The sequence below is a fragment of the Coregonus clupeaformis genome, unplaced genomic scaffold (genome assembly GCF_020615455.1).
Source record: "Coregonus clupeaformis isolate EN_2021a unplaced genomic scaffold, ASM2061545v1 scaf0385, whole genome shotgun sequence".
In the NCBI taxonomy this organism is placed as follows: Eukaryota; Metazoa; Chordata; class Actinopteri; order Salmoniformes; family Salmonidae; genus Coregonus; species Coregonus clupeaformis.
The window spans coordinates 293,579-315,208 of record NW_025533840.1 but is presented as its reverse complement, the minus strand read 5'-3'; the positions used below and the strand labels follow the sequence as shown (position 1 = coordinate 315,208).

The following is a 21,630-nucleotide window of genomic DNA, read 5'->3' as shown; positions in this document are numbered from 1 at the left end:
CTCTGTAAACTACTTGATTGAGTTTAATTGTCTCACTTAATTTTCCTTGGGAATAGTTGACATTTACAACATTGAGGAACAGACGAAACATTTTCACATATGAGACTCAATACTGTGTGGTTGAAACAAAGCTCAGCCAAGTTTTTAGAAATGTGGTTGTCCTTGTTTATCGCTGATCGTGTATCATTCATTCAATTAAAGTTTGAGTAGCCAGAGTGGCTTGGGCCAAATGTGTGCGCGTGAGTGGATAAGAACAGTTGCAAAAGGTTGACAACTCGTGGGAGGGGAGAGAGAGAGTGAGTGCGAGAGAAAGAGAGAGAGAGAAGAGGAGGGTTAAAGAGGGAGCTACTTGTCCGCAAGGAGTTAGAGTACTTGACACTATTTACTTCAGTAGCCATGGGGTCTCAAACGCGACCCTCGTGTCTGCTTCTGTTTTTCATGGTGAACCTCCAGACCCTGTACAGCACCCGCTCGAATAGGATAATCACGGAGAAACCGGGCCACGCTTATTCACCTGAGAGCGGTAAGAGCGCGCGTCGCCTGTTGTGTGTTGTTCGGCTCAGCACCGGTCAGGGGAAAACAGCAGGGTGGCGGATGCACGCAATATAAGATGATACAGTATAGGGAGGGACTTCGTGCTTTCTATATGCCTTGCAAAGAATCCTCAAACTATTCTAATTAATGCAGAATATTTCACTGTGCGATGTCATTTACTTTAGCAGCAGATACAACAGGAAGGCTATATTAGACCTAAACATTAGAGAGATATTTGTTCTCCAATGATAGGCGAAACAAATGTGTATGTCCTGTCGCATATACAGACTGTGGATATACACTGTCCTAATGTTGTGGAGTGCTACTGTATCAACAGAACTTTCAGCCAACCCCCTTTCCCCCCTTACAGACACTTGCATTCCATTGCCATGGGGACCTGTCCTAAATAATTGTGTGCTTTTCTTTATTCCAGGACTTGGGGTGAAGGAGCATTTTCTGATTGTCACACAGCACAATAGGCTGCGCAGCCGGGTCACCCCCATGGCTGCTAACATGCAAAAAATGGTTAGTTGCCTTGCCTGCCTTTCATTACATTTCTTGTGTGTGTGTCAGTCTGTCTGTCTGTTTGTCTGTTTGTCTGCCCGTCTAATTGGGGAGGATAGGCTGGTCCTAGCTCTATAAGGGCAGCTTCTACCCGGAGCTGTAAGCAAATGTACAGTGAGGGAAAAAAGTATTTGATCCCCTGCTGGTTTTGTAGGTTTGCCCACTGAAAGAAATGATCAGTCAATAATTTTAATGGTAGGTTTATTTGAACAGTGAGAGACAGAATAACAACAACAAAAAATCCAGAAAAACGCATGTAAAAAATGTTATATAAATTGATTTGCATTTTAATGAGGGAAATACGTTTTTGACCCCCTCTCAATCAGAAAGATTTCTGGCTCCCAGGTGTCTTTTATACAGGTAACGAGCTGAGATTAGGAGCACACTATTAAAGGGAGTGCTCCTAATCTCAGTTTGTTACCTGTATAAAATACACCTGTCCACAGAAGCAACCAATCAATCAGATTCCACTCTCCACCATGGCCAAGACCAAAGAGCTCTCCAAGGATGTCAGGGATAAGATTGTAGACCTACACAAGGTTGGAATGGGCTACAAGACCATCACCAAGCAGTTTGGTGAGAAGGTGACAACAGTTGGTGCGATTATTCGCAAATGGAAGAAACACAAAATAACTGTCAATCTCCCTCGGCCTGGGGCTCCATGCAATTATCTCACCTCGTGGAGTTGCAATGATCATGAGAACGGTGAGGAATCAGCCCAGAACTACACGGGATGATCTTGTCAATGATCTCAAGGCAGCTGGGACCATAGTCACCAAGAAAACAATTGGTAACACACTACGCCGTGAAGGACTGAAATCCTGCAGCGCCCGCAAGGTCCCCCTGCTCAAGAAAGCACATATACATGCCCGTCTGAAGTTTGCTAATGAACATCTGAATGATTCAGAGGAGAACTGGGTGAAAGTGTTGTGGTCAGATGAGACCAAAATGGAGCTCTTTGGCATCAACTCAACTCGCCGTGTTTGGAGGAGGAGGAATGCTGCCTATGACCCCAAGAACACCATCCCCACCGTCAAACATGGAGGTGGAAACATTATGCTTTGGGGGTGTTTTTCTGCTAAGGGAAGAGAACAACTTCACCGCATCAAAGGGACGATGGACGGGGCCATGTACCGTCAAATCTTGGGTGAGAACCTCCTTCCCTCAGCCAGGGCATTGAAAATGGGTCGTGGATGGGTATTCCAGCATGACAATGACCCAAAACACACGGCCAAGGCAACAAAGGAGTGGCTCAAGAAGAAGCACATTAAGGTCCTGGAGTGGCCTAGCCAGTCTCCAAACCTTAATCCCATAGAAAATCTGTGGAGGGAGCTGAAGGTTCGAGTTGCCAAACGTCAGGCTCGAAGCCTTAATGACTTGGAGAAGATCTGCAAAGAGGAGTGGGACAAAATCCCTCCTGAGATGTGTGCAAACCTGGTGGCAAACTACAAGAAACGTCTGACCTCTGTGATTGCCAACAAGGGTTTTGCCACCAAGTACTAAGTCATGTTTTGCAGAGGGGTTAAATACTTATTTCCCTCATTAAAATGTAAATCAATGTATACAATTTTTGACATGCGTTTTTCTGGATTTTGTTGTTGTTATTCTGTCTCTCACTGTTCAAATAAACCTACCATTAAAATTATAGACTGATCATTTCTTTGTTAGTGGGCAAACGTACAAAATCAGAAGGAGATCAAATACTTTTTTCCCTCACTGTAACTCTGCCGACTGCCGTGCTGCCATGCAGGCTTGCCCCATTGAAACTCATCACTGAGTTACATGGCTGCTGCTGCTTGCTGGACACCAAGGTCACCTGAAATAGAGCCCTGCCAGAAACCCTCCCCTGTGCTCTTTCCCATGCTCCCAATCCGTGTGTGTGTGTGTGTTTGACAATGACAGTTTGTCACGGAGTCTGTCTCTTGGTTAACCGAGCCCTCGGTAAAGGCCCCCCATTTGATCCATGATTTATAACACATTTATATTTTATATCCAAAGGTACTATACAGATCAGTTGAAATCGGATCCTCCAAAGTAGTCACAGTTCCTCCCTCTCTGAGGGTATCCCCATTTCCCCATCTCTAACAACTAAACAAAGGCAGCGACACCAGAGATTTCTCACAGGGTATCTTCTGTTGAAACGTTGATATCCCCAACAGTGAGTGACAGTGGGGATCAGTGTGTTAATGTACGCACTGCATGTTCCAGTCACAGGGGCACTGACACCACAGCTGTTCTGTATGGTGCTGTCTCTGTCTGGGTGTTAATGCTGAAGGCCATAAACACTGTTTGGGGTGGCTCTGGGATCTGTCCCTGTGGCTCTGAGATACGTATATCTGTTAGGGACCAGGGGGATTACATACTGCATCTCTCTGTTTCTACTCAAACTAACAGGCAGGATAGATGTTATATCAGTGTGTGTAGATGAAGTCAATGGCAGTTCCTACCTGGTGGCTCAGATAGATTTAGGGTTTCCTCACTGTTAGAATCATTGTTAGCCCGCAGACTGATGAGTCACGTGAAAACTACAGTGACTAGTTATATACAGTGCTTCAGAAAGTGTTCATACCCCTTGACTTGTTCCACATTTTGTTGTGTTACAGCCTGAATTCAAAAGGGATTAAATATATTTTTTCTCTCTCACCCATCTACCCTATAATGGCAAAGTGAAAACATGTTTTTAGAAATGTTTGCGAATTTATTGAAAATAAGTATTCACACCCCTGAGTCACTACTTTGTAGAAGCACCTTTGGCGGCTCTCTTGCTGGGTAACTCTCTAAGAGCTCTCCACACCTGGATTGTGCAATATTTGCCTATTATTCTTTTCAAAATTATTCAAGCTCTGTCAAATTGGTTGTTATTGATTGCTAGACAGCTATTTCCAAGTCTTGCCATAGATTTTCAAGTAGATTTAAGGTAAAACTGTAACTCGGCCACTCAGGAACATTCACTGTCTTCTTGGTAAGCAACTCCAGTGCAGATTTGGCTTTATGTTTTAGGTTATTGTCCTGACAAAAAGTGAATTGCTTTGACACATTTTTTGCAGTACTACTTTGGTATTTGGTATTTTATTAGGATCCCCATTAGCTGATGCAAAAGCAGCAGCTATTCTTCCTGGGGTCCACTTTAGAGCCTTGTTGTTGTTGTTGCCTTGTTGCAAACATGTTTTGGAGTATTTTTATTCTGTACAGGCTTCCTTCTTTTCACTCTGTCAATTAGGTTAGTATTGTGGAGTAACTACAATGTTGTTGTTCCATCCTCAGTTCTCTCCTATCACAGCCATTAAACTCTGTAACTGTTTTAATGTCACCATTGGCCTCATGGTGAAATCCCTGAGTGGTTTCCTTCCTCTCCGGGATCTGAGTTAGGAAGGAAGCCTGTATCTTTGGAGTGACGGGTGTATTGATACACCATCCAAAGTGTAATTAATAACTTCACCATGCTTTTTTATTTTTACCCATCTAGGCCCCCCCTGTAGCGCAGTTGGTAGAGCATGGCGCTTGCAAGCCAGGGTTGTGGGTTCGTTTCCCACGGGGGGCCAGTATGAAAATGTATGCACTCACTAACTGTAAGTCGCTCTGGATAAGAGCGTCTGCTAAATATGTAAAATGTAAATGTAATAGGTGCCCTTCTTTGTGAGGCATTGGAAAACCTCCCTGATCTTTGTGGTTGAATCTGAGTTTGAAATTCACTGCTCAACTGAGGGACTTCACAGATTATTGTATGTGTGGGGTACAGAGAAGAGGTAGTCATTCAAAAATCATGTTATATACTATTGCACACAGAGTGAGTCCATGCAACTTATTATGTGACTTGTTAAGCACATTTTTACTCCGAAACTTATTTAGGCTTGCCATAACAAAGGGGTTGAATATTTATTGACTCAAGACATTTCAGCTTTTCATTTGTAATTATTAATATTTTTTTAATTATGGGGTATTGTGTGTAGGCCAGTGAAAAAAATATATCAATTTAATCCATTTTAAATTCAGGCTGTAACACAACAAAATATGGAAAAAAGTAAAGGGGTGTGAATACTTTCTGAAGGCACTGTAAATGAATCTTAATTTAACTTAATTGAACAAGGAGTGAGATCAGAAGAAGTGGTAGGTTTTATCACTGATGAGGTAATGCAGACTAATGGTCTCAGAGATAGTCTCATGATTTCCACTTAAACACTCAGATAAAGCGAGACAAAACAAGCATGTTGCCCAAGGAGTGAGTGAGTAGTATGGGTGGGCACTGTGAAGCATGAAACAACACCCATGTGTTACAAGCCTCCAATGATAATCCTCCTGTTGACTCAATGAGAACCACTGGGCATTTTCTCCATATCTAAACCCATCTATTACTGTGCTATTCTTATCTCCCTTTGCTTACATTGCATGAGGACAAACGAAGACAGAGGACAATCAGTCAGTGGATAATGAAACACACAACGGTGGGATTGAATAGTGTATGTCCTAGAGGCCTAATGGCCGCTTTGTCCAAAACCATCACTAATCATAGATTGCGTTCTCAAAGCCCATTAATACAGATAGAGCAGAGTTCCTAGACTGCTGCTCAGCATCGGCAAACTGCACATAGCTGATAACACATAATCGGAAAAAGAGGATGAGGATATTATCATGCTGCATTCAGGACTGTGGTATTACAGGTAATTTGCCTGCGAAGGCCGATGGAGGAATCCCGGGCGAGCTGAAGAAGCATATTAAGAAGCTTTACTGATAAACGTTTAAAAGGCTCAGGGCTTTAGCTGCGTTTGTGATTCTCTTTGAGGAATTTCCGCCCAGGCAGGGCAGCAGGCGTGGGGAAGCGCTGTCTGATTGTGTCAGTAAAGAGATTATAGTGTGGCCCTGCAGCCTCCCTCTTCTCTCGCTTCTTCTCTTCAGGAGATAAAAGAGCAGCGCTTCACAAAGTTTCACAAATGAGGCTCTTCTCTTTCTGTACTCAGTCCATGCCCTCTGGGGGTTCACCTAGGGCTGGGGAAGCCTGTCTGAGAATAGGAGGTACTTAGCTTCAAATACAGAAATGGAAATGAGGTATTTTTTTGGGGTGTAAGACATGAGAGGGAGGCGTTTGTTTTACATCTACTCATTGCAGAAACTAGTTTTCTCGTTGTAATGACGTAATTTCAAGTTTTGCCTGCTGGGTATGTGTGAGAGAAAGTGTATAGGCTATGTGTGTGTCTGTAGCTAAGTAATTTACAGTACTTTAAGTCAAAGTTCAACCCACTTAATGTCTCCACTTAGCTGAGGAATCCCACGGCTAAAAAACAGTTTTGAGTGGGCATGAAAACATCGCCTGGGAAACAGTGTTCCTGCTGACTGTCACTTTGCTATAAAAAGCTCTGTGCTGTCTTGGCTTATTTTATGGACTACACTCCTTGCCAACGTCATATCCTCAGATATAAGTTGTTGACTTTACGGACCATAACAGAGTAATACTAAACATATTCCTATGTCTGGTCGTTGCTTCACTCCTGTAGTTATTTAATTCCTTGCACTGATGCATTGTGATGTAAAAATGGAATATTCAAGAAGGGGACTTGACCGGTGACCCTGCTCCCCTCTGGTGGCATCAAAGCGTGCGCTTATGATTTTGACTAGAGGACATCAGAGGGACGGAGGGAACAATGTGCTCAAAGGGGGCTTAGCACAGACTCTTAATTAGCTGCTCTGCTCGACACATAACTAATGTCACTCACCTGACATCTGGACATGCCTCCATTCATCAAACAACAACAAATATTATACGACGAGGAAATAGTGCTAATGATGAAGTTAGTCCTACAGGAAGCAATACCATCCTTTTCAAGTTCTTTATAGTATGGCATGCATACTCCCGTACACTGGGCCAGTTGTATGCGCCCCAATGTTTTCATGTGTCAGTCATAAGACCTTCATCTGAGTTTTAGTAGGTCTATTCCTTAATAAATTGAAACAAATGGCTCCAATTAGTGTTTCTGAGTATTGAGGATATCTTACTTCACTGCAAAGTTGAATAATTGACAAACTGGACAGTGTTCCCTTTTAGAAGGGCCTTAAATATGAACACAAATGTGCCAGAGGAAGATTAACTTAAAATGTGACAAGATGAAAACTCACCTCTTTTCACCCCTCAGTGTACCCATTTGAAGCCACTGTGGAGGAAATTACACTGATTTGTTTGGCTGTCTCATTCTGGCTCCTCTCTAAGGGGGGTGTTTTTATATAACACACATTCAGGTGAAAACACCAGCTGTGAGCTCTGCTGAGCACACACAGGCAGGCTGTGAGCTGTGGCTATCAGTAGGACAGGAGTGGTCTGGAGAGGGAGACAAGTCTGTTTGTGTGGGGGTCCTCTCAAGGTGATGGAAGGCTGGCAGTATCTCTGAGGAGCAACGTTGAGAAGGTGTGGAAAGATGAGACAGGTGGGGGGTGTTGTAATGGTGAAGGGGAAGAGACGGGGGTCAGTGAAAAGGAGAGATGGTTGAATGTTGACGGCCTGGCTAACTTTTAGATCTCTCTGAAGAGCGAGTGGGAGTCGGATAGCTTTGCATGACATCCCACTGATGTGTGCCAGGATACCCTCTCTCCCTCCCTCCCTCTTTCCTCCCACTTTCTCCCCTCTCCCCATCTCTGAAACAGGACCCCTTCTAGCCGTGAAACGGCTAATGCGGAAACACCCCCCTTTCACGCTCGGGTCCTGAGTACTGACAGCTGTCTCCACGGTAACTGGCTGCGGTTGCCGGGGCGGCTCACGCTGAGCGGAGACATTCTGCTACCACTCGACGCGCACAAGACGAGACAGGGGTCAAACGGCTTAGCCAATGAGTGACAACCACTGCCTCATCAGTTCCTTATCAGCAAAACAGAGGAATCCACACGGTTTATTTGTTGCTTATACAGTGCATTCGGAAAGTATTCAGACCTCTTGACCTCCACATTTTGTTACGTTACAGCCTTATTCTAAAATGGATTAAATAAATAAAAATCCTCATCAATCTACACAAAAAACAGGTCTGCCGAAATGTTTGCAAATGTATTAAAAATACAAAACAGATACCTTATTTACATAAGTATTCAGACTCTTTGCTATGAGACTTGAAATTGAGCTCAGGTGCATCCTGTTTCCATTGATCATCCTTGAGATGTGTCTACAACTTGATTGGAGTCCACCTGTGGTAAATTCAATTGATTGGACATGATTTGGAAAGGCACACACCTGTCTATATAAGGTCCCACAATTGACAGTGCATGTCAGAGCTAAAACCAAGCCATGAGATCGAGGGAACTGTCCGTAGAGCTCCGAGACAGGATTGTGTTGAGGCACAGATCTGGGGAAGGGTACCAAACAATTTCTGCAGCATTGAAGGTCCCAAAGAACACAGTAATCTATCCTCAGGTAAATTTTTTATAAATTTGCTAAAATTTCTAAAAACCTGTTTTTGCTTTTTCATTATGGGGTATTATGTGTAGATTGATGAGGGGATAAAATACACTTCTTTTTTTTTTTGAATAAGGCTGTCAAGTAACAAAATGTGTCAAAAGTCAAGGGGTCTGGGTAAATTCCGAATGCACTGTATGATTATAAATGTGTCTACTGGGACACTGTTTAGACACTCAGTTGTTCATCTGTCTCAGTGCCTTGTGTCTCTTTAGTGGGCGGATATCCCAACTCTGTACTTGATACTGACAGGCCCATCATGTCTCTGACTGTACTATGTCTTTAAAAACAACCCTGTGAGTCTATCTATGTTGTAGCAGGCTCTGTGCCAGGAGAGCAGAGAATGTTAATAGGTGTGTGACGTTGGGGTTTCATCTGATCCCTCCACTTTGGAGACACGCACCTCTCACCAGACCAGGGCATGATTAAAGGACACTGACCCGTCCAGACTGTCCCACCTCTGGCCCCCTACTCCCCACCCCCCATTTCCCCCTACACTCCACGACCCCTTCTCCAACTCCCCTTACTTCTCTCCCCCCTCCATCCCACTCCACCAGTGTCTCTGTCTCTCCTTTCATAGGGCAGTGAGTAGGCCACCTTGCTTAGCTGTAATCCTCCCCCAAGTGCACCAGTTTTGAAAGCAGAGATCACCTTTCAGCCTCCCATGGTGTTCGCTGTTCACCATCCTGACTGTGTAGTTTATTTAGGACTGTCCTGTTTAAGATCAGGTACCATCACATGGCCTCTGCTGGCCCTTAGCGATGCATAGCAAACTTGCTGTTGTTCATCTATTTAAGACCTATGAGGATGAGATAGTGTACTCAGTGACCTAATGGTCAGCTGGCAGAGCAGCAGTCACTATGCCATGGTCTGTGCTTATATAACAAACTTTCTTTCTTTCTTTCTCTCCTATACTCCCACACAGTCTGTCTTTTTATCGATCTCCCCATCAGCCCCTGCCCAAATACTGTATCCATTTTAGGCTATAGATTTCCAGAGCTCTGTGACTAAGTCTTCAGAAGAAACCTTGTCAGTGAACATTAACAATAGGAGGCTAAATGGAGAGCCTGACATGGCATGTCCCAAAAGCAAAATGTGTCCCTGAAAAAGGGCCATTCAGGTCACAAAGAGAGGAAGTCGGTCTGTCACCCGCAGTCATGGGAAGGTAGTTCCTCATTCTATTTGTTTAAATGTGTGTGTGTGTGTTGTCTCCTCCCCCTTCCCCATATCTGTAGGATTGGAGTGAGAAGCTGGTCCTACTTGCCCAGGAGAGGGCGGAGTCTTGCCACACAGACCCCTCTCCTCAGGACCAACAGCTCCGCCACATTGGTTGGAACACCCATCACTCAGTCCATGCCACCACCTCATTTGCTGAGGTCATTCACTCATGGTTCGAGGAAGGGCGGGACTACATGTACCTGAGTGGGCAATGCAGAGAGAATGCTACGTGCCAACACTACACACAGGTAATGGTTAACAGTCCTGGATCTGTTAACTGTGCAGCAACCCTAAGTAACTTTGTGTCAAAACAAGAAGTCTCAATTCAACTCTCAACTCAATTTGAGTAATTGGTGTGATTGAGTTTGTGTTGCCCACTTGCCAATACATTGATGTCGCCAATATATTCCCTCTCTCACTCTGTTTCTCTCTAACTCTGTCTGTGTCTGTGTCTGTGTCTGTGTCTGTGTGTCTGTCTCTGTCTCTGTCTGTCTCTGCTGTAGTTGGTGTGGGCTACCTCCAGTAATGTGGGCTGTGCCAGACAGTTGTGTCTGAGGGGTGATGCTCTCTGGGAACTGTTTGTCTGTGCATACTCCCCTGGGTAAGAACACTCCTAATTTACCTGATGTCAGACTTCTCCTCCTGTTTTAGTACTCAGCCTTAGTGTGTGTGTGTTTGCGTACATGTGCGTACACGTATACATGTGTGTGATATATGTCTCTCTGCAGGGGTAACTGGGAGGTGAATGGGAGGTTGGTGGTGCCCTATAAGGCTGGTTTCTCTTGTACTCTCTGCACCTCTTCCATGTCAGGCTGCTTCAGACTGTGGGACCATGTGGGAGGACTGTGTGGTGAGAACCATAGAGAACACTCTCATTCATTAAAGGTGCCACGAGCAGATATTGCGATGAGCGAGATGCAAGGCTTTGCTCTCACAGTCACACACAGTATCTGTGCATGTGCATGGGTTTGCTTCATGCTGTTACAGCATGGTAGCCACGGGACCAAAACAGCTGAGAAGTTTAGCCTCGCACTTCAAAGCTCTTAGTTGTTGCGGAAATTCACCCATATTGCTGAGTCTACCTTTAAATATGTGAATTTTTTTGTGATTTTAATCATGTTAGCTGTTCCTTACTCAAAGTAGTATTTATTTCAACAATTTCAACCAACTCTGTTCTCTACAGATTTTTGTCTTAGAAGCTCTTTAGTGCACTAAAAGCGACGTATCATCTCTATTGAGGATGACAGTTCATTATCTATTTTGAGCCAAAGACATTAAGTGTATTTTTCTCCACACTGAAAGTATTGTCATGTGAAGGGGTTTTCACTTAATCCGGTTTAACAGTATAGCCAACACTTAACCACTTACCATGCAATGATGGCCTTGTCAGAGAACAAGCACAAACTGGAGTCTAAATGTATTCATGGAAAAAAGTGTGTGTTCCAGAGACCCCCAGGAACCCATGTCGTATGAGCTGTGGGCAGCATGGTCGTCTGAACGTCTCCTCTTGCCAGTGTCATTGTGGACCTGGGTTCACCGGGCGATTCTGTCAGGGTACCAGTCTATGTGCCTGTGTTTACCAGTCTGACAGTCTACTACAGTCATTATTGTCTCTGTGTGGCTGTCTAGCCATGCTCTGCAGTGTGTGTGTTCAGGGATCTCTGTGGGTGCATCGTGGTCGATATACTGTGTGTGACTGTGTGTGTGTGAGTGTGTGTGTGACTGTGTGTGTGTGTTTCAGTGCGCTGCAGTGTGAAGTGTGTGCACGGCCGCTACAAGGAAGAGGAGTGCTCCTGCAAGTGTGATGTTGGTTATGGGGGTGCTGAGTGTGCAGGTGAGTGTGTATGTGTAAGGGAATCAGGGTTGGGGTCAATTCCATTTCAATTCAATAAGTACACTGAAATTCCAATTCCAATTCTTTACTTTTTTAATTGAAATGGAAGTGACCCCAACCCTGGTGGGAATACGTGTATGTAGCCAAAGCACTATTGTTTCACCATTACTTTAAACCAGAATGAACCAGAATCCTATCATCACTGGGTCTAAGCCAATGCACCCTCTTTTCTATTAAGCTTCAGCCTGATTAGATTCAAGTTGTATCTGCTAGTTTGAGGCAGTATGAATTCCAATGTTTATTGTGTTATCAAGCCATATGTATCTCAGACCGTCTTCCGTCCTCTCTTCTCCATCCTCTCTCCTCCGTCCTCCGTCCTCTCTCCTCCGTCCTCTCTTCTCCATCCTCTCTCCTCCGTCCTCTCTTCTCCGTCCTCTCTCCTCCGTCCTCTCTCCTCCGTCCTCTCTTCTCCATCCTCTCTCCTCCATCCTCTCTCCTCCGTCCTCTCTCCTCCGTCCTCTCTCCTCCGTCCTCTCTTCTCCATCCTCTCTCCTCCTTGACCTGGAAACCGATAAGTGGACGAGTGGTCGAGCAGTGTGTCAATTCGTTAGTAGGAAGAGTGTCCTCCCCTCCTCGATAGCCACCTTTCATTGAGGATACTCGTGTATCCTACCACGGAAGAGTTTAGAAATCTGTCACACCCCCTTTGAATCAGCTTTTGTTTTGTCAGAGACTAAGAACATGCACACGTTTAAAAACAATATGCTACTTATTGTTTTACCTATAAAATATCTTCCACAACTAACTTAAATTGTTGTGATTACTTTAAACGTAATTTGCCTAATGACACGCGAGTGGAGAAGGACTGTCTCATTTCAAGCGTGCGCATTTTCATCCACGTTCACTCTGCTCGCCGACTCTCCTCGATTAACTTTGAAGTTTTCAAAAGGAGGTGAGAGAGGATGGAGGAGAGAGGACGCAGGAGGTGAGCAAATCTAAATGATTAAAGGTCATAGTGTTTATTGTGACCAGAATGGACTGTAGTCTGTACACTGAGTTTGAGCCAAGATGGATGGTCAGTGCCTGTTGTCTCCTTTACTGAGGCCTAATGTGTGTTGCTTATGTTTCTGTAGAGAAGCAGCAGTTTCCCTTCCACAGCTGTGACATGAGGATTGATGGAGAGTGCTTCATGGTGTCTCCAGAGGCCGACACCTACTACCGAGCCAAGACCCGCTGTCAGGTTAGTGTGTGTGTGTGTGTGTGTGTGTGTGTGTGTGTGCACGCGTGTGTGTAACCCATGTTGTGTTGTGTGTTTGGACCCCAGGAGCGAGGGGGGATTCTGGCCCAGATCCACAACCAGAAGGTTCAGGACATCCTGGCATTTTACCTGAGCCAGCTGGAGACCAGCAACGAGGTCACAGACCCCGACTTTAAGACATGCAACTTCTGGATCGGTACATCATTTTCACTGTCCTTCTCTACATACAGCCAAATAGCTTTGACAGACTGCCTTTGGGAGTTTGTGTGAGCAGCATTGAGATGTGTTAAGGTGAAATAAGGATAAGCGTCCTGTAAGATTGTGTGTATTGTGTCCAGGGCTGACATATAAACCTCTGAAGGACTCTTTCCGCTGGGACTCAGGAGAAATCCCAACATACAGCAGCTTCGCCTTTGGACAGCCTGACAATCAGGGGTGAGAGAGACTATTTGTTACTACAAGTCATAACTTTTGACAACTTAATGATAATAGTAACAAAAATCATAGCTTTGTATTATCGTGTCATATTGTTCAGTGGGTAATCATAAAATGATATTATTGTAGTCAGAATACACAGTAAGCAGGTGGAATGAGGCACTGCAAATGCGACTCCACTATATTTTTCACTGGAATGAACATATTTATAATATCATGGTTATTCTACACTGTGTGGGACACAGGTATAGTCTCACGTAGCCAAACATTATCTCACATTATAATCTCACGCCTGGGCCTGTACCCACAAAGCATATCAGAGTAGGAGTGCTGATTCAGGATCAGTTTTTCCTTTTAGATCATAATAAATAACATTATATGGACAGATCCTAGATCAGCACTCCTTCTCTAAGATGCTTTGTGGATACGGGCCCTGGACATTGAGGCTACTCTGAGAGAAGTGTTTGAAAGCAGAACTGTCATTTTACTGTCTGACCACCAGATGTCTCTGTGTCCCTTCTCTCCATCTCACTCTTCCTCCCTCTGTCTTCTCCCTCGTGTCTTCTCCCTGCAGCTTTGGGAACTGTGTGGAGTTGCAGGCATCCAGCGCCTTCAACTGGAACGACCAGCGCTGTAAAACACGAAACCGATACATCTGCCAATACGGTGAGAGAGAGAGAGAGATTCTAATCAAGGAAATCTGTCCTCCAGACTCATTACCATTAGATGTAGCATTCACTGATATATCTTAAAACTCTCAGAGAGAGAGAGAGAGAGAGAGAGAGAGAGAGAGAGAGAGAGAGAGAGAGAGAGAGAGAGAGAGAGAGAGAGAGAGAGAGAGAGAGAGAGAGAGAGAGAGAGAGAGAGAGAGAGAGAGAGAGAGAGAGAGAGGAGAGAGAGAGAGAGAGAGAGAGAGAGAGAGAGAGAGAGAGAGAGAGAGAGAGCTGTGTGTTTTAAACACCTGTTGGACATGGACATCACCATGTCAACAGAGTAAGAGAGAGACTGACTGACAGAGAGGAGTTCAAACACTATCAGAGCAGAAAACTCAAAACTGACCTTAGATCAGCATGCAAGGGAAAGACATCAGGACCCTACATTTTTACCTGGTGTCTCTGGCTGAGGGATGCTGGAGTCAAAGTGATTGTTCAGTATAAAACCAGAGCAGAGAACACAAAAACACACCACAGCCCTAACTCCTGATCTGGGTGCAGTGTTAACGTCTGTGTTTATGAGGGAGAGGCTGTGTGACACAGCCTACACATTGTAATGATGCACTCAGTTGGAATCAATGGCACTCAGGGCTCCTCATAAAGAGCCTTTTAGAGATCGATATACGTCAGGCCTACAATGGCACGAAGTGTCTAAACTCACACACACATTTCTCAATCCTATAATTCATCCGTGTGATGGAGTCAGAATAGGAGGGGTTGTATTGTTTGTTTGGTTTTGTTTAATTGTGTGTGTTCTAGGCAGGTGGCGAGATCTGCAATCTCATATTGATCATCCAGGGCCGTCCTAATGCAGGCAGTGTTGCTGGGCTGACATTTTAACAGCTCACCGTTTAAAAGCTCTTAATCTCCTGGTGCCGATTGGTGGAAAACTATTGGTTCTCTCTTCTTAGAGAGCGAGGCCTTTGTGTAGAGAGGGGTCAGTAAAGAGGATTGGAGAGGAGTGTGGGTGGGTGGGTGGGTGGGTGGGTGGGTGGGTACGTGTGTGTGTGTGTGTGTGTTTGCCTGTGTGTATGGGTATGTGTGTGTGTGTGGACCAGAGCTCGAAGTGGAGTGATAAGGCTGGTGAAAACAGAACACATGAGAACACAGCTGAACTAGCGGGGAGCATGTTTTACTCAACCCCCTCCTCTACACAAGCACTCTAACTAAAACAAAAGATTCATTGGCGCAACAAAGAGTGAAATGAATGGATTTGACTGTGATTAATAGCTCCCCTACACACACACACACACACACACACACACACACACACACAGACACACACACACACAGACAGTCTCGTACCGCCTTGAAGGTATATTTGTGAAGCTGCATTGATGTGTTCTGTTAATTGGCAATAAAATGATAAGTGGAAAGCACAGATAGCCTGAGGGGTCCACACAGTTACCCAGATACAGAGTATGCCTATGTGCGTCTTTGTGTGTGTGTGTGTGTGTGTGTGTGTGTGTGTATATATATATATATATATATATATATACACACACACACATATACACATATATATATATATATATATATATATATATATATATATATATATATATATATAACAGTGGGGAGAACAAGTATTTGATACACTGCCGATTTTGCAGGTTTTCCTACTTACAAAGCATGTAGAGGTCTGTCATTTTATCATAGGTACACTTCAACTGTGAGAGACGGAATCTAAAACAAAAATCCAGAAAATCACATTGTATGATTTTTAAGTAATTCATTTGCATGTTATTGCATGACATAAGTATTTGATACATCAGAAAAGCAGAACTTAATATTTGGTACAGAAACCTTTGTTTGCAATTACAGAGATCATACGTTTCCTGTAGGTCTTGACCAGGTTTGCACACACTGCAGCAGGGATTTTGGCCCACTCCTCCATACAGACCTTCTCCAGATCCTTCAGGTTTCAGGGCTGTCGCTGGGCAATATGGACTTTCAGCTCCCTCCAAAGATTTTCTATTGGGTTCAGGTCTGGAGACTGGCTAGGCCACTCCAGGACCTTGAGATGCTTCTTACGGAGCCACTCCTTAGTTGCCCTGGCTGTGTGTTTCGGGTCGTTGTCATGCTGGAAGACCCAGCCACGACCCATCTTCAATGCTCTTACTGAGGGAAGGAGGTTGTTGACCAAGATCTCGCGATACATGGCCCCATCCATCCTCCCCTCAATACGGTGCAGTCGTCCTGTCCCCTTTGCAGAAAAGAATGATGTTTCCACCTCCATGCTTCACGGTTGGGATGGTGTTCTTGGGGTTGTACTCATCCTTCTTCCTCCAAACACGGCGGGTGGAGTTTAGACCAAAAAGCTCTATTTTCGTCTCATCAGACCACATGACCTTCTCCCATTCCTCCTCTGGATCATCCAGATGGTCATTGGCAAACTTCAGACGGGCCTGGACATGCGCTGGCTTGAGCAGGGGGACCTTGTATGCGCTGCAGGATTTTAATCCATGACGGCGTAGTGTGTTACTAATGGTTTTCTTTGAGACTGTGGTCCCAGCTCTCTTCAGGTCATTGACCAGGTCCTGCCGTGTAGTTCTGGGCTGATCCCTCACCTTCCTCATGATCATTGATGCCCCACGAGGTGAGATCTTGCATGGAGCCCCAGACCGAGGGTGATTGACCGTCATCCATTTTCTAATAATTGCGCCAACAGTTGTTGCCTTCTCACCAAGCTTCTTGCCTATTGTCCTGTAGCCCATCCCAGCCTTGTGCAGGTCTACAACGTTATCCCTGATGTCCTTACACAGCTCTCTGGGCTTGGCCATTGTGGAGAGGTTGGAGTCTGTTTGATTGAGTGTGTGGACAGGTGTCTTTTATACAGGTAACGAGTTCAAACAGGTGCAGTTAATACAGGTAATGAGTGGAGAACAGGAGGGCTTCTTAAAGAAAAACTAACAGGTCTGTGAGAGCCGGAATTCTTACTGGTTGGTAGGTGATCAAATACTTATGTCATGCAATAACATGCAAATTAATTACTTAAAAATCATACAATGTGATTTTCTGGATTTTTGTTTTAGATTCCGTCTCTCACAGTTGAAGTGTACCTATGATACAAATGACAGACCTCTACATGCTTTGTAAGTAGGAAAACCTGCAAAATCGGCAGTGTATCAAGTACTTGTTCTCCCCAGTGTACACATATACATAGTTTGGGGTCACTTAGAAATGTCATTGTTTTCAAAAGAAAAGCATTTTTTTTGTCCATTAAAATAACATCAAATTAATCAGAAATACAGTATAGACATTGTTGATGTTGTAAATGGCTATTGTAGCTGGAAACGGCTGAACTGGCAGCTTCATTAAATAGTACCCGCAAAACACCATTCTCAATGTCAGCAGTGAAGAGGCGACTCCGGGATGCTGACCTTCTAGGCAGAATTGCAAAGAAAACCCATATCTCAGACTGGCCAATAAAAATAAAAGATTAAGATGGGCAGTCTGAGATATGGCTTTTTCTTTGCAACTCTGCCTAGAAGGTCAGCATCCCGGAGTCGCCTCTTCACTGTTGACGTTGAGACGGGTGTTTTGCGAGTACTATTTAATGAAGCTGCCAGTTGAGGACCTGTGAGGCGTCTATTTCTCAAACTAGACACTCTAATGTATTTGTCCTCTTGCTCAGTTGTGCACCGGGGCCTCCCACTCCTCTTTCTATTCTGGGTAGAGCCAGTTTGCGCTGTTCTGTGAAGGGAGTAGTACACAGCGTTGTACGAGATCTTCAGTTTCTTGGCAATGTCTCGCATGGAATAGCTTTCATTTCTCAGAACAAGAATAGACTGACGAGTTTCAGAAGTAAGTTCTTTGTTTCTGGCCATTTTGAGCCTGTAATCGAACCCACAATTGCTGATGCTCCAGATACTCAACTAGTCTCAAGAAGGCCAGTTTTATTGCATTTCTAATCAGCACAACATTTTTCAGCTGTGCTAACATAATTGCAAAAGGGTTTTCTAATGATCAATTAGCCTTTTAAAATGATAAACTTGGATTAGCAAACACTATGTGCCATTGGAACACAGGACTGATGGTTGCTGATAATGGGCCTCTGTACGCCTATGTAGATATTCCATAAAAAATCAGCAGTTTCCAGCTACAATAGCCATTTACAACATTAACAATGTCTACATTGTATTTCTGATTAATTTGATGTTATTTTAATGGACATAAAATATGTTTTTCTTTCGAAAACAAGGACATTTCTAAGTGACCCCAAACTTTTGAACGGTAGTGTATATATTAGAGAGGTAGGGGTGTGACTGATCCAGTGTTCTGCAGCATGGGAATTGTGTTTTAGGCTACAACCACATCTGTTTGTTAGCTCCCCTCCTACCCCTTGACTGTTGGAGCTTCCATTTTGGGCCCTCATTGCAGTAGTAATGAAAACAAGGCCCAATGAGAGATTACTAAGAACTGGTTTTGTGTGCGTGTGTACATGCTTGTTTGCACTTGTGTATGTATGGTGTGTGTGTGCACGTGGGTGTATACAGTATGTGTGGGTGTGCACGTGGGTGTGTACAGTTTGTGTGGTGTGTGGGTGTGCATGCATGGGTATGTGTCTATAGAGAAAAGCTCCTCCATTCTTAGCCTCATCCGCTGTGTTGTAGAATATTAATGTCCTCTGCACAGTCACGTCTGAATGGAGCGCTAGCTAGGATTACTGGGGATTTGGGATACAAACCACACCATTTATTCCCTCTACTCTATCTGTCTCTATTACTCCTCTGTGTCTGTCTGTCTGTCTGTGTGTGTGTGTGTGTGTGTGTGTGTGTGTGTGTGTATACATCCACAGCTCCAGAGCACATTGCCCTGTGGGAGGTTGGCCGGTGATGAACTCGGCACTCGAGGGTGGAGAGCACAGCATTGGAGGTGCTGGGGAGATGGGTCGTTTGGGCCGTTCGATGTACCCGGCCTGGGTGTGTGTGAAGCAGAAGCTGGGAAGATGTATTCTCTATGGTTCCACTTGAAATGGTTTTATTTCATCCAGTGTGTTTCACTCCAACCCTTGTTGCTCATATATGCTATTGCTGGTCAGAACTGGGCCTGTCTAATCAGTGCAGGAAAAAAGCATACAATGGGAGAACTTCCAAACCAAAATACAGAGTTTGAGCTCTACTGTAGATGGTCCATGGCAGCACAAATCTGTGTTTTGTACTATACAGTTTTTTTGTATTGCATATTATTTTCTCAGACTTAGCTAAATTATGATTCATTTGTGATGTTTGCCATAACTGCCTCCCTGCATTGTCAGTTTGATGGTACAATTCTCCCCAATGCACTGAATGTACAGTACCATGACCACCACTGTCTCTGCTTTCTCAATCATCCAGTAACTGAATTAAAACGGTTTGCTACAATGTGTTTTGGGGTATTTCTACAGAGTGCATAATTCCATTGGTCTCTGTGTTTGTGAGCATGAGTGTGTGTGGTTTTTAGTGGAACTTTTGTGTTCTAGTATCTGAGTGTTTGTTTGTTCAGAATCGTTTGTGAACTTGGCAGTGTGATGTGTGTCTTTCTAGACTAGTTTGGGAAGAGGCCAGTTTTACTCCTGTGTGTTGGGAGCATCTCTGAGGTCTCTGAGGTGACATCACAGACAGTGTCCAGGAGTCCCTATGGACCAGGGATGAGTGTGTTCAGCTGTTTGGCCGGCAGCGCTAGGAGGGGGATGAGGATGGGAGGATGTGGGGAGGAGTCGGGCTGCAGATAAAGGGATTAAACCAAACTGCAGTGCTGCAATGGAATCATGCAAATGAACAAAGCAGGGAGAAGGTCACCAGGTTAAACAGGTGGGCAGTGGAGGAGGAAGACAAGCAATAACAGTGTGTGTGTGTGTTTACCATACCTGCATTAATCAGTGTTGTTAATACAAAGCTCCACTGCGTAGCCTAGCTGCCACTCAACAGTTGATTGGTACAGGAGACAAAACTACTGAAATAGTTGTTGTTTTTAAAAGGGAAGTACAATCACCCATTTTGACTTACAGTAGGTCATAGTCAGGGTTGTTCTGCACTGCATTGAACAAACTGTACAACAGCACCGGAGCGCCTGATAACGGGATATTGATTGTAGATGCAGAGAGAAATGCAGATACTGTGTTCATGTCTTAGTGTGATAGACAAATGCCTGCCACAGTGCAGATGAAACTGGTTTTAGAGCTTCTAACTGTTTGTATAACTGAATGTGTGTGCTGCGACTGAGTCTATTAATTTACATGTCTGCATGTAAATTGTGTGCGTGCACTAGGGCTGGTTGATGTGGCCTAAAAATCATATCTAAAATTTTTTCTAATTTATGGACGATTCATGATATACAGTATACAGTATCTAGATTATTTTAAGGTTTTTCTAACTAAGCTTTGTTGTACAATTAAAGGTCAAATACACTGCATTTCAAACAGTCAGAAATCATCTAATGAATTCAAGGCTTGTGAAATTATAACTAGGCTAAATATAATTATTTTATTTAAATAGTTTAACTGGCTTTTTTTGCAATAATCACTGATCTGGCTTTCAAGTCTGCCCACGTTCTAGTGAGTAGCCAACTAATCTTTATATTTCAAGTTTAGCCAACTTGGATCTGTAGTATTTGATAGCTTACAAGGCAGAACAGTTAAATTGTTATGAACACACCCTTCTGTCCGTCTCCAACTGTTTGAACAGCATGTTAGCCTGTCCACTGTAATTCTGTGCAGAGCATACATTTTTCAGAAACAATGTTCATTGAGACTCCCGTTTTAGAGAAGTTGAGACATAAAAAGGGTATCGATACCTTCTCCTCTATTACAGTAAAAAAATGTCTCAATGTTTTTCGGTGTCCATATGACCGATTCTGTTGGACCACCAAACCTCAAATGCAAATAGCGTGTTGAAACTGCTTATCAGAGAGGAAGAAGTGATCTCATCTGTGTTGTTTTGAGAGGCAGGTGGAGGGGCTTGGTGTGTGTGTGTAAATGGGAAGGAGCACACAGCCAGAGATCTGTATATACATATACATTTTAGTCATTTAGCAGACGCTCTTATCCAGAGCAACTTACAGTTAGTGAGTGCATACATTATTATTATTATTTTTTCATACTGGCCCCCCGTGGGAATTGAACCCACAACCCTGGCATTGCAAACACCATGCTCTACCAACTGAGCTACATCCCTGCTGGCCATTCCCTCCCCTACCCTGGGCCAATTGTGCGCCGCCCCATGGGTCTCCCGGTCGCGGCCGGCTACGACAGAGCCTGGATTCGAACCAGGATCTCTAGTGGCACAGCTAGCACTGCGATGCAGTGCCTTAGACCACTGCACCACTCGGGAGGTCGTTGATGATGAGGTACTCATGTCTCCGCCCTAACAATGGGAGTCGTTGTCCCAAAGGAGGGAAGGAAGGTGACAAGCTTAGGTCCAAAATAAGCCCATAGAAACACGTTGGGTTTATTTTTGACAGATTCTGGTGAGAGTGAAACCTCTCGCTTCGCCTCTTCCTCTCTGACACAGCACAGAAAGAGTGAAGGAGACGAGACCAAAAAGACAACATGAGAACAAGCAGACGTAAACACTAATTAAAACAAAAAAATTAAACATAAAATTGATTCTTGTAATACAGGCATTTGGAATATCGTGCAAAAACGTATATTTGAATTAACCAA

At 44.1% G+C, this 21,630-nt stretch overlaps 1 protein-coding gene across 2 annotated transcripts; it reads left to right on the top strand.

Moving 5' to 3' along the window:
• The first annotated feature begins 338 nt into the window (after nt 1-338).
• LOC121548420 (C-type lectin domain family 18 member A) lies at nt 339-19,353 on the top strand. 2 transcript variants are annotated; one of them, XM_041859849.2, is made up of 12 exons: nt 339-523; nt 968-1,059; nt 9,763-9,993; nt 10,249-10,346; nt 10,474-10,595; nt 11,192-11,299; nt 11,487-11,579; nt 12,713-12,819; nt 12,904-13,033; nt 13,176-13,272; nt 13,847-13,938; nt 18,787-19,353. In XM_041859849.2, exons 1-12 carry the CDS (start codon nt 397-399, stop codon nt 18,822-18,824), a joined length of 1,335 nt encoding a protein of 444 aa, XP_041715783.1. In that variant the 5' UTR covers nt 339-396; the 3' UTR covers nt 18,825-19,353. The 2 variants fall into 2 exon arrangements, with proteins under 2 accessions (XP_041715783.1, XP_041715784.1); XM_041859850.2 differs by lacking the exon at nt 11,192-11,299.
• Nucleotides 19,354-21,630: the final 2,277 nt, after the last annotated feature.